This window comes from Branchiostoma floridae, chromosome 4 (genome assembly GCF_000003815.2).
Source record: "Branchiostoma floridae strain S238N-H82 chromosome 4, Bfl_VNyyK, whole genome shotgun sequence".
Lineage (NCBI taxonomy): Eukaryota > Metazoa > Chordata > Leptocardii > Amphioxiformes > Branchiostomatidae > Branchiostoma > Branchiostoma floridae.
The window spans coordinates 30,682,406-30,701,051 of record NC_049982.1 but is presented as its reverse complement, the minus strand read 5'-3'; the positions used below and the strand labels follow the sequence as shown (position 1 = coordinate 30,701,051).

Here is an 18,646-nt window from a genome sequence, read left to right as displayed (position 1 = left end):
TGCTTTTTTTGCAACAAATAATCACAAAAGGCAATGGAAATGGACTAAATACATTCATTTAGATGGTTTTTGATGAAGAAATACCAGGTAGTTACAAATTCTAAGGGATAATAAGCTATTTACTATTGATCTGTACATACCGTCCGCCATCTCGGATTTGGGCTAATGGCGTCATCAAATTAGCATAATTTATGCATACCTAATTATGAAAGATATTTCAAATAACATAAGATTTTATCTATGTAACAAAATACATTGTTAGAACCGAAATTAGCCAAAAACTGCCTGTCAACAAACGGTTTCCGTGGCAACATGAAAAGAACGGAAAATTTCTCAAATTGACTTTGTTGTTTGATGTTACAAACAACATTTTAGGAAAACTCACAAAATTTGGTGGCTGTAGCATAAGCCGTTCTGGCGTTATTGGACATCAAAGTTGGCACAGGCTTCAACACCACCCCCCCCCCTGTCTGAATAGGGTTAACGAACTTTCGAGCATTAACCTTGTTTTATTACCATCCTTTCCAGAGAAACTTTATGAAGCACTTCACGGATTTGTAACCTTGAAAACTTTACACGACGAAATCCTCAACCGTATCACAGTATCGGTGCTTAGGCATATCGAGTGTACAGATTGACGTCAACAAATGGTGTTATCAAATCCCATACCACGAATATTCGTCCAAGGTTTACGCCTCAGTCTGTTATCATCCAAGAATTCACAATAGTCATTCCGGTGTGCCTTATCATTATTGACAGGTTGTATTTACCTCGAGACGTCAATAGCATACAATGAGTAGATGCATAATGACCATCACCACCATGTAATGCAATAGAATTAGTCAATATGTGTCTAATGAAACGAACGAGAAATAGAACCCTTACAAACAAGTGTCATCTGTTTTGTAAGTTTCATCGTTTGATAACACCCTGAACATGCTAAACATTCTTCTTCATAGTACATCACAGCAACACCAGGAGCATGATGTGATTTGGTAACAATGCAATACAATTACTATCCCATATAAGCGGATGTTTGATCTAAGATCTAAGACTCATCATTTTCATTTTGGAATTTTTAAAGTGTTTATGACACGAATGAGGTCAAAATGTAAAATCCATGAAATTACATTTGACCGTAATGATGTTGTTTGCTAACGAAGCCATTTGCAAAAAAAATGTAACCTGATTTTATTCAACATTGAACAAAAGAAACACATCTCCAGCTGTTGATTCTTCCACCCGTGGATTAATAGATTAAACGGTGACTATACCTGTCATGACGTCACAATGAACATACATAGCAGCTGGTTTGGAACTTTGCACTACGGCTCGCAAAGAACATTAATTTTAGAAGCAAATGTCTTTCGATTGTATGTAATCACGTACTACTTGGTTATCATCAAACAATGTTTTTCGCAAGTCGTTGTACAAGGTAAAAAAACGGCTGTCGCATTCAATGTGACGCGCCTTGGTGTCATTTCAAGCTAATTAATTGTGGATCCAAATAAAGTCAAGTCAAGTCTAGTCATGGCATCAATCTAATTTCCAGGTGGCAAGAATCAAGAGCTGGAAGTATGCTTTTGGTGGTTCAATGTTTAGTAACACCAGAAGCGCGTGCATCTATTGTAAACGCTCATGTTCATTATATTGAACGATATAATATAATTATTCCTTTTAAGGAAAATAAGAAATGTTGCATTTTTGTGCCATAGTAGCACATGTAGTCGTTTTCAACATACTACATATATAAGTTAAAGTTGCCCGTGCATCAGTAACAGATGCGTTGGGGTGGCGCCCATCTCCATTTCTGTAGCCCTTGGGCCACACATGTGCAAGCTACTACAGCAGGGGGCTGGTCTGCTGGCAGTGATATGTGTTTAACTTCCAAAGTCTTCCTCATTATTGCTGAGTGCTAAGCAGAGAAAGCAACATGTATCATTTTTAAAGTCTTTGGTATGGCTCGGCCGGGGATAGAACTCACGACCTTCCGAATGCAAGGCGAACACTCTACCCACTCGGTCATTGCACCGGTTAATATACATATATCAAATTGACAGCACAGTACAATCACCATAATTGTAGATGCTGTGAAGCAGTAAACGAAAGAACTCCACGAAAATTCATCGACATTTATCGTTTTATTACATTCTGAACAGACGTACAAGTACACGTAGTAACACTCACCCTAAGAAACCACGCTTTAACAACGATGATGCTCCAAAGTCACAGACAAGGAGGTCGAATCTGACGTTCAAACATTTTTCGTGTAATAACGAGGAAATAAGTACCTATGAACAAAACTGCTATCTGTTATTATTTAAGATTCATCATTGGATAACATTCTGATCATACTATTAATTATTATATTAGTAAGCTATTTTCACAGTACGTCACAGAACAACAACAGTCCATGCATATATTTGAGCTACATGCAGTAACTGATGTTAAACATAAAAATGATAAAGCGCTATGAACAGTTGCTATCATTTATCATTTTTTATCATTTGATAACATTCTGAACATAAATATCATTCTTTAAAATGTTACATCACAGAACTTCCACAGTCCAAAGTCATAGACTATAAGAACAAGAAAACTCTATGAATATAGCTGTTATCATTATCATAAGTTTCATCATTTGATAACTTTCTTTGATCGCATAGTAGAATTCTTCTACATACAACATCACAGTAACATCAAAAGCAAGATTTAAAGGTCATATCTTATGTTCTAACATATCACAAGATTCATTGATAACCTATTGGTATTCTTCTGCATATCACACATAGTACACGGCCACAGTAACATTAAACGCAAGTTTCAAAGGTCAAATCTTATGTTCTGACATATCACATGTCTTCTGCATACAAACAAACCACAGTTGCTTTTAAAAGCAAGTTATACAGGTCTTCATTTCAGTTCTTTGGTCTTGCGTGCTAACATTTAATGAGATTCTTGATACCTTTCTAGTGTTCCTCTACATACAACATCAACAGCAGGCTTTAGAGGCCATATCTTATGTTCTAACATACCATAGTAATTATATAAGCGTGCCCCGTTGCCTAAATTATCTAGTCCACATTGATGAAGGTTATACATCCAGGTAATAGGATACGTCAAAAAGCAGTTACTCAACATAGTCTTAACTTGTCTTGCCCTAGCTTGTTGCTTTTGCACTATTGAACATTTTTCTTTCTCCATTTTTGCATATTAATTCATAGTTAAGATTAATAAGTTCTTCAACTAGATTCTTTTGCATATCAGTTCACAGCTTGGATATAAAAACCCTCTCCGACAAGATTCCTCCAGTGACACTGAAGAAGACACCAGATGGTTGTCTGAAACGTTTGACTGCTTCCAAAATCATATCCAGTTGCTTGAGTAACTGCTTTTTGGCGTATCTAGATCATAGTTTATTTGTCAATTTGAAGTTTTTAAATGCATGAACTATGACCCCTGGACTGTTTGAAGCTACTCACGACGATAGGAGGGAATCCATCCCGTCCTTTCCGGTGAGCCAATACGTCATTTCCGCCCGTCCTTTCTGTAGAACAAATATAACATCATTAACTACAGATACAGTTTAATGTCTTCACATAAAATAGGTCAAATATAAAAAAAATCTTCATTATTAGAAAAATATAACTTTGTTCGACTTCATTGCAACTTAATTTAATTTTTTCATGAAAGACTTATGCAAGACATTTTTGTTATAGGATGTTACGCCTTACTACTTACCTCTATTATGTATTATGTGTAATTATTATAGTTGTTGCCATACATTGTAATCTGCACAATTGTCAATAAAGTTCATGAATCCATTAACAATTCACAAAGAATCCATTTACTATGAAAACCATCTTAGGCTAACAGTAGTAGGGGAGATAGGCATATAACGTTAAGTCGATCAAAGTTATCAAACTTTATAAGAATTGCCAACACCAAACTTCGAATGCTAGGTCTCTTGTGAAAACTTTACGGAAAGTCTTTTGGTGACAAATTAAGAATTTTTTCATAAGAAAGAAGTGCAAAAATTGCTTTTGAGATATTGTTTGAAACACACTTCATTATATCACAATAAAAAAGGGACGGAAAATAGAACTCCTACAGCGGCGAGTTACCAGGAAAATGAAACTCCAACAGTGGTGGGATACCAGCTTCACGATAATGGGCCACATGCACTTATTAACAGCAACAATTCATGCCTCCTCCTACGAAAAACTTTCTTCTATGCTCTTTTGTATTCTCTCACATTTCAATGAATATCTACCTCATGACCATCTCAGAAGCTTGATTCAACTCTTTCTACGAAAGATGCAAAGGCATGGATAGATACAGTTTTGGTGTAATCCTGAATAAAATTTTCTTGTTTCATAACGGACTATATATCGCCCCTATGATCTCTGAAAGTATTGTATTGATGTTCAACTGCATGTTTTGGAAAGCTTATAATAAATGTCTCCAAAAATGGGAAACCAGCGAAGTTGACTTAGTAGCGTTCCGTTTATACACTGGGCTGCTAATTAATTTGGCTTCCTTGTTCCGCGCCTACTCAACTTGTGTTTGAAATTATCGCCTTTCAGTTATTACCGGCAATAGCCTTTATTTAGTACCCTATTCTGTAACGTATGTATATTTGTATGTTAGAATTTATATTATGTAAATTCATCAGCTTGCTTAATTAATTGATATTTGTATGTTAGAATTTATATCATCTACATGTATTTAGACCACATTCATTCATTTCATGTATCTAGTCTTCCTTCATTTTCAAGTAGCCCCATTGGCACGAATTTGCTACTTAAATTATCTAAACTGATAAAATGTTACTAAATTTCTTCGCTGGTTAGCGTATGGGCGTTCTTTGACAGGACATAAGTTGACTTGACCCGACCTATTGATTTACACAGAAGAAAAACGCGTAAAAAATATCATCGAAAAAATGCCTAAAATTTTTTATATAATGACATATAAATTGCTGCAAAACGACACCGAAAACTTGTATAAATCGTATGTAAATTTCAGACAACTGATATCATATTTTTCATATCCGGCTATCGAAACTGCTAGACGCTCTGATATTTTTCATATCCGGCACTCAAAGACCACAAGACATGTATCATATATGCGTCAATCTGGTTGATGCGTAGGCGGATGTGTAGCAGCTGTCATTTAGTGATGGGTGCAGATTGAGCAGGTACTACAAAGATTAGTCCACTAATTGACCCCACAATTTCTGACCCTACACAGTCAGATTTTCAAGGTATTATGTATGAAACGGTGAAAACTTGAGTTTTTATTCTTTTAAGGTTACCTAGGTTATTATTTATTGATCCGGAATGAATGCTTACTAGTTCATGATGCTTTGTGAAATTATCCTTCATCCAATCATACGTTACATTTTCCTGTATCATGATTCGTTTGGATTTTGTAAGAGGTGTAGCCTCCTTCACTGGCCTCTCTGGAGGCATTGGCGTAATTTGTTGTTGTAAGGGGGGAGGGGTGTTTATGATTTTAAACTGGGAATAACGCACGGCGGGATAGGAAAAATACTAGGAAAGGAAAAAATGCCGGGAAAGGAATATATGCTGGGAAGCTTGTAGGGGGTAAGTACAAGGTTTCCGGCATATATTCCTTTCCCGGTATTTTCCTTTCCCGCTGTATTCCCAGTTTAAAATCATGAATCACCCCCCCCCCTCCCAACAACTTACACCCATGCCCCCAGAGAGGCCGGTAAAGGAGCCTATGAGAGGTCGATGTCCCTTGGAAATAACTTACCAACTTCATTGAAGGGACTACTATTAAGATTCATAAACAACAGATAAAATATACTGAATAATTGAAACTTCTTTTCTCTAATCAAGGAAAAACATTTACAACAACTAACAATAATCTTGCCCTAAAATTATACCACAGCCATTTTTCCAATGGCTCCATAACTTCGATTCCTAGAAGAGGAACATTTGACTATTTTGTGAATTTGGTAATTTTGTATTCAATTGATTCGCACATGAGACAAATTCTGTATTCAAAACATATGGTTATATTTCTATTCGTGATAATTTGCCAAATTGAACATTTGCGTCATTCATTCTGTTTTGACGCGAAGGCTTAAGGCAGAAAATTAGTCTATATTTCCGTAATCAAGGCATCAAACGATTGAGAAGTAATGAACGATAACAAGCTAGTTACTATTGCTTGTATTTGCCTCTTTCACATTTACATTAAAGTTGTGTTACCTTATTACATTGTCCTGGGTTAACCCTAAAACTCATTAGGTTTCACCGTTAGGGAAAACATATTGTTTTTACTCTGTGACACTGGAGGGTAACCTCCAGTAACAGAGTATTGTAATCACTTTGTGCGTTGGCTGTTCGCACCTATATCTCTATGTACCGTATGCCGCAATCGCATGTGGATTGGCATGTCGTCTGTACTCGGTTAGGAAATGATGCACGTTGTTTTTTTTTCGCCGTAGCTGTTTTTATTATGGATGTAATAATTTCAGTTTTCACCCCTACGCCGTCCGGTATAGTGGTTCAGGTCTTCCTTATGATTGTGCCTTAAGCGTTGTAGTTATTTGATACCGTCAAGCAGATGTTGTCCTCGTCGGAAATTGACAACAGTGGGGCTCTAGTGGGGCCGTGTAGCACAGTGGTAGTGTATTCGGCCCGTGACCGAGAGGTCGCCGGTCCGAATCCGCCTGCCGTGTTGCCGGTCTTGTGCCCTTGGGAAAGGCACTTTACACGACTTTCCTCACTTTACTCAAGTGAAAATGAGTCGTCCCTCGGATAGGACGTTAAATGGAGGTCCCGTGTTTGGGGAGAGCCACACCTCGGGCACGTAAAAGAACCCGCCACATGTGCGATGGTGCGATGTGGCGGATCAAACCATTCCGGCCAAAATGGGGTAGGGGATTTCCCGAGCAGCGTCGTAACCCCTGCTTCGCCTATTGAGTCAGTGAAGTCAAGCTTGCTTAAGCTTGATGTTTCTGACTTAGGGAGAAGAGATGCTGCTACAGTTATCGCTATGGGCCGCTCTTCATCACCATGATGGTAACATCAGGCCCTACGAACATGATTTAGAAAAAAAACCAAAAAAAAAAAAACAGCTGTGCTACCTCGTACCCGGGAAAAGTAGGCATTTGATTGACAGGGGTCATTAAAGGAACATAAAAGTCGGTTCTCAATGTGCCACACAGGAAAGTACATTCCAGAACAGCTGTTGGAGATGAACTCTGCGATAAGGTTTTGTCAACAACTCGGGAATAAGCAGACACTAACGTGAACACACAATTTTAACCCAGTGAAGCTAGGCTCCCTCAGGTGTAGGGTATGCAGACGCAGACTTAGCGATAAGGAGCCAGAATATGTACGAGGACAGAGGCGGTTATGGGTACATGGCTCATGTCCCTATCCAGAGATTGACATGCAAGTCAAGCAGATATAGGGTGGTGACATTGTGACGATCTCCAAGCAAACGTTGGGAAACTCTTAACTATTTGTAGCACTACACCACGGAACAGGTGCGTGCACTAGCACGTACCATATCAACAGCTCGTTTCTACACATGAATTCTGGAGCAGTGTTAGTTTTCGCAGACTCCCACTGATCATAATATTCATATATATAAACACCGAGTCATACACCACGGAAAACATCAGAACCAACATAAACCATAATTAGGTCACAGAGTTTGTTACCTACGGTCACTTGTTGTTGGCTCTTTCTTATACTGTCGGTAGCGCATCAGAGCTTAGGATAGATATTTCATGTTTATGTAAATACGCGATATGCAATTTTACAGGTTTGCGATAAACAAGCAAATAACGATGTCAATGGTCCTTAATTGAAATAATATTTCAATGACCTGTCAATAACCACAACGACCAATTGTGTTTTTTGCCCATCCGTCGCCCTTGAACATGCTTTGGGCCTGCAATGTAAGTATTGTTTGGGAGTCCCTCCTATATGGTATTCATGTAGAATATATGAGTTTTCTTTTACACAACCAGTTAATCTCACCTCAGCTGCGTTTCGATGCCTGTCAGACATCTTCCTCAGAGCTTCTAACTGGAGTTATGCTTCTCGCCGCAAAAGCGCCACCTACATCGGCTACATATAGCTAGCGACGAGAAGCAGAACTCTTACTTACAAACTATGAGGAAGATGTCTGACAGGCATTAAAACGTCAGCTAAGGCGAGATTAACTGGTTGTGTAAAAGACAACTCCTGTGTCTTATGATCTACCAACCTGATAAAATTATTTTCGGAAAAATTCATGTATTATATCATTATTGAAGTAATTCAACTGTAATATTAATATCCAACACAAAATGTCAAACTGAAGAGCACCGGTCTTTGTCAAGGAATGAGCAACCCACTGCTGCCGTGACGTCACGTTATGCAGGTAGAACACGTGACTCAGTAAGCAGTGTAGTTGCAGGAAGTCTATGGCGCCCACCGTCTCTGTTCAGGGATTGTTGTAAAGTTGTGACGGTGCGCATGCGTGCCATAGACTTTCCGCAACGTATGATCCAATACTTACTGAGTCATGTGTTCTATCCACATAACGTGACGTCAGGGCAGCAGTGGATTGTTCATTCCTTGACAAAGACTGATGCAGTCGAAAAATTGGGTGAGTCCAATTTTAGTGTTAGATATTACGGTTAAATTACTTCAATAATGACTTCTATCAACACAGATGATCTTTCAAGTTAACATGCAATATATCATAGTTTGTAGGACCGCGTGGCGCAGTGGTAGCATGTGCGGATCTGCACCGAGAGGTGGCGGGTTCGAAGCCGCCTGCCGTGCCACAGATCTTGTGCCCTTGGGAAAGGCACTTTACACGACTTTCCCGGTGATTACATCATTCACCATGCCCCGGAGAGGAGACGGGGCATGGTGAATGATGGGGCGCCGCCAGGGGACTAAAATGTCTATTGATGCAGGGCAATGACCCTAATTGACGGCTGCGCAGAAGGTCCCCGGTGAGTCCCCTCAGGATTGACTTTTAAAAGTATCAGAAGATGTGTTTTTCTTTGGAAATGTTGGCATCTTGGAGCTGTATTCTACAGGTAAGGGTTGTAGGTTTTTTATCATGTCGAAAAAAAACAGACTTTCAAGCCTGTTTTGGGTGCCTGGACACTAGAAAGAAGTTTGTTATGTAGCTGTCATTGTAGTGCCAGATGGGGTCAAAGGTCACCGAGTTGCGTTTGGATGCAAATCACATGTGTTCCAGTGGTCAGAAAGTTCCGAAAAGTTGAGAATGGACATTTTAGAAGCCGGGCTACCCTCTCAATGTTAGTTTTTCGAGAACGAAACGTCAGGTAGGTGACTTTTGACAGCTTCTATTTGCCATTAAATGCATTATAAGGATAGGGAAGACATGATTGGTGGTCACTGCTCTGCAGCACAACATGTTGTGCTGCCCCTACGGCTAATTAATCAGCCTACGGCTGATTAAAAGGCTATGGGATGAATGAAAAAAAATGATATCATAGTTTACCGTGAGCTCCACCTTTCCCCTGGGTTCGATGTGGTACCCAGTCATGTTCATCAGGGCTGCTCTGGTTGTGCCGCTGATGTGGACACGATGTGCTGAAAAGAAACAAGAGCTTTATTACTCTGTGACTGGAGGGTAACGTCCAACAGAGTATTGTAATCACTTTGTGCGTTGAGCGTTCGCACCTATATCTCTATGTTCCGTATGCCGCAATCGCATGTGGATTGGCATGCCGTCTGTACTCCGTTGGGAAATGATGCACGTTATTTTTTTTCGCCGTAGCTATTTTTTTTATTATGGATGTAACAATTTTAGTTTTCACCCCTAGGCCGTCCAGTATAGTGGTTCAGGTCCTACTTATGATTGCGCCTTAAGCCTTGTGGTAATGTGATACCGTCAAGCAGATGTTCTGTATGCGATATAAACACTGGGTCATACCCCACAGAAAACATCACAACCAACATAAACCATAATTAGGTCACAGAGTATATTACCTACGGTCACTTGTTAAAAAAAAAACAGCTGGCATTTCGAAGGTGCAGTTGTTATCAAAACTTAAGTTGGTAGACCTTTTTTTGGTGTAAAGTAATAAATGTGCATATGAGATGATCCTGAAAATGTTATAATGACCTTTCTAAGTGACGTGTGGTTCATTCTGACACCGATTATGCGAAAGAAAACTACCGATACAAATGGACAACCTGTCAACCACCATTTACCTGAAATAATAATAATAATAATAGCCTTTATTGCACATTCATGCCCTATCGGGCTAAGTACAGGCATATAGGTACAAAAGGTAGTAATGCAGTACACATGGTTTCCAAAACTAGTCTAATACATCTGTTCGCCTTCTTCTCGTTTCTTAGTAATGTTGAATATGTAGCTTGAGATGTGTGTGTATAATGTCGTTCGATCAAACCTCATAAGAAAAATGAATTTTTCAATACAAGACAAAGATTCAAAGCGAGGGAACTTTCCTATGATATAGCCAAAAAGAATACTTCTATCCTTACTATATAAACTACAATCTAATAAAAAGTGGGCTTCATCTTCGACCTTGTTCATGTTACAAAACTGACAGATTCTGTGCTCAAATAAACAGGTTCAAAGCCGCGTTGATTAATGTAAAGATGATACAGTGTGTATTTAGATTATCACTTGTTTTGTCTTTTCTATATGTGTATGTGGTTTCGAAAAAAAAAAATCAAACGAAGTTTTTTATTGTTGAAAACCCAACAAAAGATTCTCTTCCTACTGGGATCATCGATACAACCCGTCATGGAAAATACGGGACGTTTCATTTTCAAATGTTTTTTTAACAAGAAGTCAAACCCCATAACAGTAACGTAGACATTAAACCCTAGTATGCATACTATATGTACATTTAATCACCTAATCTTAGTTCGTTAGAATTTTCATTATTCACTTGTAGTTCGCCTGCATTCAATCACTTTATGTTAGTACGTTAATATTTACTTTTGTTCTCTTCCTATTAGCCCCGTGAGCTTTAATTTGCAACAAAACCTTTTCAATCAAAAATAGAATCGAGATAGATCGTTGTGTTTAAAGTTAAGCTTCACAGGAATGAGATTGAACAGAAAACAGAGACGGGGGCGACACGGGTTATCTGGCATTTACGACCGTCTGCTGCAGTGGTGTGTCCCTGACGTCACGGCCGGAAGCTACAGCAGACGGGTCCATTCCTTTAACAAGGCTGACGGAGAAATTTTTGGGGTAAGTCCCAATCTAACTTGGTGTTGTTTACGTAAAGTTTAGTGTTTTCCACAATGTCATTTATCAACACAGATGAACTTTCATGCTAAGCAATAAGATTGGTTTACCTGCTCCCTTTGACTCCATCATGTTGGCCATGGTGACCGTGTCGCCGAACAGACAGTACCGAGGCATGGTTGTCCCGACAACCCCGGCAGCTACCGGCCCCGTGTGGACACCCACCCGGAGCATCAGCGGGGTGCCCGGCATGTGCTTTATCACGAATTCCTATACGAAAACCAGACATCGAAGATCTAATCCCTTCTAGAAATATGCTTGTTTTTTTGTGAATATCTTCTTTTACTCCAGTGTTGTAATGTTGTAATCTATCAAGAGGGTTTTGGATTATAAAAATTAAACGCAATTAGACAGAGAGACACAAAGACACAACCCCAAAACTATATTTCTATTTTTCGCGGAGATAAGAAAAGGAGATTCCTTGGGGCTCAAAATCAAATGTCAATCAAATGAGTGGAATGATAGTATTTTGGAAGAACATTACACACCTGACTCATTGCCAGTTGTATATGTAGGGCCATGTTACATATCTCAGCAGAATGACGGTTGCCGTTTCGTTTGGGAAGTCCGGAAGCCACCATGTAGGCATCGCCGATAGTCTCAACCTGAGAACAGAAGCCATTGCTCATTTATATTCACGTATCCTATTTGTTAAAAATGCCTCCGCCCTTGAGGCGCCGTCAAAAGAGACTCCCAACCAACCCATGTATCTTGAAGTACTGCAATGGGTGCGCATTTCGATAGAGGGTGCTTCACTATGTTAACCTTAACTTCAGAATAGAGAACATCTCTCCTTTATATTCAGATTTTTTATCTCTGCTGTAGCTTTGGTAGATATGTCTCCGCTCATGATGCATCTTAAAATTAGACCGGTATATATAACCGTTGCAATGGGCATGTATTTTGACAGAGGGCGATTCAGCACCATAGACAGCAAAAGGGATGGAGAAAATCTCAGATTATCTTTCATTTACACTTTCTGTACGTGACATGAGGTACATTTTGTAAGACAAGCAATCTTTAATCATTGATATATTTTTATTAGTATGATACGGTCCTCAGGACTGAATGGACATTTCAAATGACAGATCCAGATGGAGATACACAATGCCAAGGCAGCTAAAATTAGAAGACGGTAGCGCAAGAAAAAAGGCACAACCTGAAAACATAACTTTGCAACAGAGTAGGCTTACACATGTAAATTATGTAACAGAGACTGATATTCTCGAATCTACAGGACTGTTCAGCCATAGTCAATGCTACAGGGCTGATGTGATTAAGGGTTTTACCGTGGTCAGTATTAACATACACACAGACATTCATTTAGACGGACAGACAGACACAGACACAGACACACACACACACACACACACACACACACACACACACACACAGATATATATATATACACACACGCACGCACGCACATACATACATACATACATACATACATACACACACAAATACACACACGCACGCACATACATACATACATACATACATATACACTCACACACACACACACACACACACACACACACGCACACACACACATACACACACGCATGCATATACATACATACACACACACTCACACATATACACACAGAGACACTCACACCCACAACCACACATGTAGATTTCGATTGAAAGGTGATTCAAAATCTCTTGGGGTAGAAATCTTTCCCGTAAGTTCAACGTACCTTGTACACGTCATGCTGGCTGAGAATGCCGTCCAACAGGGAGTACAGATCATTCAGAAGGTCGATAGTCTGTCAGAGACGTAAACAAAAGTGATACATCTAGTCGCGATCGCTATCAAGCAGTTCTGCTGGCTGTAGGTTTATGTTATAGGTGGGCTCGTATATTGTGCCAGGGTTAGTGCGACAGGGAAGTTCCAGTCTGTTTCTGATTTGAGCTGTATTGTTGTTCCCCTCAATCGTCGTCATGGCAATAATATTTTTATTGCCAGTCTTGTTAACATTATATAATACAAGTATGTGTAAACACATGATCTTTAGAAGATGATAACTCGATAAAGGAATGACGGGTTTTCAGGGTTTGTCAGTAGCTTAGACAAATTCACAGATGTAAACAATGAGATATAACGTTACTGGTTTTATTTAGAAAAAATAATTTTCCGGCACGAAAGTCAAGTGATATGGACTTCTTGAGATTATGAGTATACCATTGTTACAGTAAGGCCATGTTGATTTGATTATATGAAAAACTGATGTGGGCGTGTGAATAAAAAAAGTTTGTCAAAAAAGTTTTATCGTATACTGATCGTTAGATTCGATGATACTAAGCGGACTGATGTCATCCATAAAATTTCCTTCCTTTAGCCTTACCTGAAAAGGAGTACTTGCAGCTGAAATCTTGGTAAAGCCAACGATGTCGGAGAAGAATATCGTTGCCTGTTCAAAAAACTCCGGTGGGACCTGCTCTCCTATTTTGAGCTTCTCGGCGACTGGGCTGGAGATGACAACAACAACAAAAAAAAAACATTATAAATCTTATTCTAAAATTTGGCAAAATATACCTGTCGAAAACCCGTTGCTATGGCAACACGAAAAATCACGAACTCATAGAATTGTTGCCAACAGTATTCTAGGAAAAGTCACCAAGTTTCGTAGTCCTAACACACGTCGTTCACCAGTTATACGACGTCAAATTTGGCGCTGAAACTTTTAGCACCCCCCCCCCCCCGTCTAGACAGGGTTAAAAGGTCATACGTTTTAGACAGCATCCACCACCTTTCGTTAGTGACACTGACGACTGAAGAGGTCTGCAAGTATCTGGTCTAGTTAGGGTATAAAAACCAGTTTCTTCCAGATCTCAGTGTCACTGACGAAACATAGTGGATGCTATTTGAAACGTCTGACCGTTTCAAATATCATATCAAGCTGCTTGTGTGAATGCTTTTGGGCGTATATGCTTCCTTGGATGTCTAACCTTCATCGACAAATTAAACCTGATTCTTATCCTTTCCTTGTTAATCTTTTTTTGTACAATGCCTCCCTGTTTAATCAATCTCCTTTGAGAAAGCATCAAAACGCTAATGGAACTTGATCTTTAGCAAATGGACATGGATTCAACCAGATATCCTTTTCAATACCCATTTCTGTATCCATTACCAAGTAAGCTCTAATCCTTCTTCTTACGTCAAAGAGGTGGAGATTTGAGCATCATCACTTTTGACATTGGGAAGTCTTTGAGTATCATAGTCACAAAGTTGAAGTGGTCAATACATTACACAGTTGGGCAAGAAGAAACACCTAGGGATTCGTACCTGTATACAGAAAACTTAGGAAAGAGATGGAATAAAGAATGACGGGAAATACTCGCGCTAAGCATGACGGGAGCATCTAACGAGGCATTTCAGGACTGGCCGTACACGGCGCACTCAGGCAGTGCGTGACAGGGTTCCTGTTACCCAACAAAAACTCCTTGGCCTACTACCCATGGGTGAATAGGTGAACAAATAGGAAGACTATTAGGATTAATTCAATTGTCCGACACTGTGTGCTGTATGTCCATTTTTTGTAAAAAAAATTATTAGGGAGAACGATTTGCATACCGGGGCAGCAGTGCGTCCAAAACCGCCTCTGCTCTCATCCTCTCTCCCATCAGCTGCTCGTTCCTCTCTTCCACCATCTTCTCCAGTTTGCCGGTGTAGGTCTCCATCTTGTGTATGATGTCATCCATGAGGTTCGTGTTCCTGTCACAATAAGGCACAAAAATCCGGGTGGAGAGTGTTATTGTTACGTAGTCCAATGGTTAGCGACTCTACATGCAACCTTGAGCCAAAAAGTAGTTACGTCGAATCTCATGATTATAAAATTACAGAAGCAACGTTATGTTTTTCCTACCAGGAATCTTTATTAGAAATTCTAAAAGTTCACATTCTCAATTCAAATTGAAACGGCCAGGTCAAAACTACACTAGAAATGGAATGACTTAAAAGTCTTCAGGCGTCGGTGTCAGTCAACTTATTCTTTCCTTTACAATCTTCTTTTTAAAAACATAAACACACAATTGTAACGTTGTTTTTCTTAGCTAGAAACTTGTGAATGACTAGATATTCTAAAAGCTCAAATTCTACATTACAACTATTAAAGCTCAAATCGAAACAAATTTAGAAACAAGATGGTTCTAAAAGTATACAGACGTCGGCCATTGCGCAAATAGAACAAATTGATCCAGGACTATAAACCAAATGTTGTCCTTTATGTCAAGTAACGCTACTTGATCTTCATCCGCGGGGTAACCTAAATCCATTGTAGTTGAAAAAAGGGTATTTAGGGATATCAAGTCGTGAATATCTTGACAATGTCTTGAAAATATTGCAATTCTAAACCAATGTCGCTAATTTGATAACGCTGTTTTTAAAAGCAACGGACACCTAACGGATAAAGGTAGACTAGCGTTACATTTGCCCAACGAGATTGTTTGATTGATCGATCGATTAAATGATTAATTGATTGATTGGTTGATTGGTTGTTTCCCATGCCTAAATCATGACCGAGTGCCTTACTTCCCTGCCTTGAGTTCCGTGAAGAGTTGGCTCCGGACAGTAGCGAAGTCGGGCCGTCTCAGGGGATCCTCCGTCCAGCACTCCTGCATGATGCGCAGGACCAGGGGGTGGATCTTGTCCGACGTAGGAAGCATGGGACGGAAAGGTGGCCTCATACCTCCAGCGATTTTCTCCATAACCTCTGCGAAGAGAAAGGTGAAGATAAAGTCCAAATATTGAAATGTTTGTTTACATGCAAACCTCTAATATAATCATGTATAAAGATTAGACATCCAGGTAAAGTATATTCAAATACAATTCAATCTTTACAACTGGCTAAAAAAGATTTACTCCGGACGTTTTGAGTGACATCTGTCACTCATCTTCAGCGTCACTAGCACGAACTGGCAGCACAATTCAATACAATTACAGCTAACTAGAAAAACGGTTTGAATTGGTCAATTTACTCATTAGAACCGTATGCAGAGTTAGCTATTTATCTCATTCTTTTAGCTCAAAAAAGTATTTCTCATGAAAAGCGTGATAATTACAAAATATGTGATAGCGATAAGTAAAAACTTTGTCTCATTTTTTCATTTCCATTCTTCTACTGGAGAATTGATGTGATAGCAACCCCCTTATCACATTAATTCTCCAGAGAGTGATCCAGGATTCTTCTTCTGAAGAATCAAATGTGATAGCAACCCCCTTATCACATTAATTCTTCATAGAGAGATCCAGGATTCTTCTACTGGAGAATTAATGTGATAACAACCCACTTATCACATTAATTCTCCAAAGAGAGATCCAGGATTCTTCTACTGGAGAATTAATGTGATAGCAACCCCCTTTTCACATTTATTCTCCAAAGAGTGGTCCAGGATTCTACTATGGAGAATTAATGTGATAGCAACCCCCTTATCACATTAATTCTCCAAAGAGTGATCCAGGATTCTACTATGGAGAATTAATGTGATAGCAACCCCCTTATCACATTAATTCTCCAAAGAGTGATCCAGGATTCTACTATGGATGATTAATGTGATAGCAACCCCCTTATCACATTAATTCTCCAAAGAGTGATCCAGGATTCTACTATGGATAATTAATGTGATAGCAACCCCCTTTTCACATTTATTCTCCAAAGAGTGATCCAGGATTCTACTATGGATAATTAATGTGATAGCAACCCCCTTTTCACATTTATTCTCCAAAGAGTGGTCCAGGATTCTACTATGGATAATTAATGTGATAGCAACCCCCTTATCACATTTATTCTCCAAAGAGTGATCCAGGATTCTACTATGGAGAATTAATGTGATAGCAACCCCCTTTTCACATGTATTCTCCAAAGGGTGATCCAGGATTCTACTATGGATAATTAATGTGATAGCAACCCCCTTATCACATTAATTCTCCAAAGAGTGATCCAGGATTCTACTATGGATAATTAATGTGATAGCAACCCCCTTTTCACATTTATTCTCCAAAGAGTGGTCCAGGATTCTACTATGGATAATTAATGTGATAGCAACCCCCTTTTCACATTTATTCTCCAAAGAGTGATCCAGGATTCTACTATGGATAATTAATGTGATAGCAACCCCCTTATCACATTAATTCTCCAAAGAGTGATCCAGGATTCTACTATGGATAATTAATGTGATAGCAACCCCCTTTTCACATTTATTCTCCAAAGAGTGGTCCAGGATTCTACTATGGATAATTAATGTGATAGCAACCCCCTTTTCACATTTATTCTCCAAAGAGTGGTCCAGGATTCTACTATGTGATAGCAACCCCCTTATCACATTAATTCTCCAAAGAGAGACCCAGGATTCTTCTTCTGGAGAATTAATGTGACAAAGTTGTGATAAAGGCCTGTTCGTATCAGTATGTGGTTACCGTCACTAGCTCGCAGCATGCAATCGTTTCCGGCATTAAAAACCAGATCTAGACACGTTACATTTTGGTGTTACATAATGTCGTTGATTTGGGGAAAGACTTTATGAATGTTACGTATATGTACTTTTGTTGGTTATATAACGTCCTTGATTTGGAGAAAACTGTATGTTTTGTCCAGACGAAGCGCCCGGAAAAGACGTCACAGGGTACTCCTCCAACACCAAGGGATGGAACAAAAACATTTATCGGCATGGAAAGTCATCCGAGTTTGTCATAGAGAACTCTTAGAGTTCGTCGGGCCAGGTAGGAACAAGGTAGTTCCATTTTAGGTCGGGATCCCTTCCGAAAGAAGAAAGCAATCCCTTACAACATGTCCGAGCCGAGCCGAGCTGAGCCGACCCTGGGATCGAACTCAGGCCCGCAGATCCATGGAACTGAATCCAGATTGCTAGGCCTCGGAGACGTGGTAATTTACATACTGAGGCTAAAGAAGACCGATAGAGTCGGAATTATCTTCTCTTTCATACAGAAAGGAAATTTTATGTAAGACACCCTTAGCAGACTGCAAAAATAGTGAGATTAAAAATAGTAAGTTGGCTAAAAATAGTAAGTTGGCTAAATTGTCAAAATAGACACCATAAACGTTGTAAACAAGATTTTACACTACAAAACATGGTATCATAGCCAACAAGGCATTCATTCCTGTATTCAAGAAGTGCACTGACACTAATGTGATAGACTGGTGTCACTTATAAAGTTGGCAACTACACTCAGCGTGACTCATGGCTTCCATATTGGTGCCACCTTTACAACTAGTTTCACTTCTACAACTAGAGTCATGGCTAAGGTAAGGGCATAGAGTGGTATATGTATATGTGCCCATATATGTACACCAGTACACACGCCAACCGCCCCCCCCCC

The 18,646-nt window shown here is 39.4% G+C and overlaps 2 protein-coding genes across 2 annotated transcripts in view; both read right to left on the bottom strand.

Annotated features, from left to right (window-relative positions):
* The window catches only part of LOC118414804, a 1,072,569-nt gene that overhangs the window by 141,448 nt on the left and 912,475 nt on the right, over positions 1 to 18,646 (bottom strand). The gene's annotated exons all lie outside the window — the stretch shown is intronic.
* Positions 3,479 to 18,646, bottom strand: part of LOC118413765 (atrial natriuretic peptide receptor 1-like) — a 48,905-nt gene continuing 33,737 nt past the window's right edge. The window contains exons 22-29 of the mRNA XM_035817297.1: positions 15,842 to 16,022; positions 14,885 to 15,025; positions 13,656 to 13,779; positions 13,008 to 13,076; positions 11,793 to 11,909; positions 11,355 to 11,514; positions 9,514 to 9,605; positions 3,479 to 3,547 (exon numbers count right to left, since the gene is read on the bottom strand). Coding sequence (XP_035673190.1) covers positions 3,479 to 3,547; positions 9,514 to 9,605; positions 11,355 to 11,514; positions 11,793 to 11,909; positions 13,008 to 13,076; positions 13,656 to 13,779; positions 14,885 to 15,025; positions 15,842 to 16,022 — 953 coding nt within the window. The remainder of the gene's footprint in view (positions 3,548 to 9,513; positions 9,606 to 11,354; positions 11,515 to 11,792; positions 11,910 to 13,007; positions 13,077 to 13,655; positions 13,780 to 14,884; positions 15,026 to 15,841; positions 16,023 to 18,646) is intronic.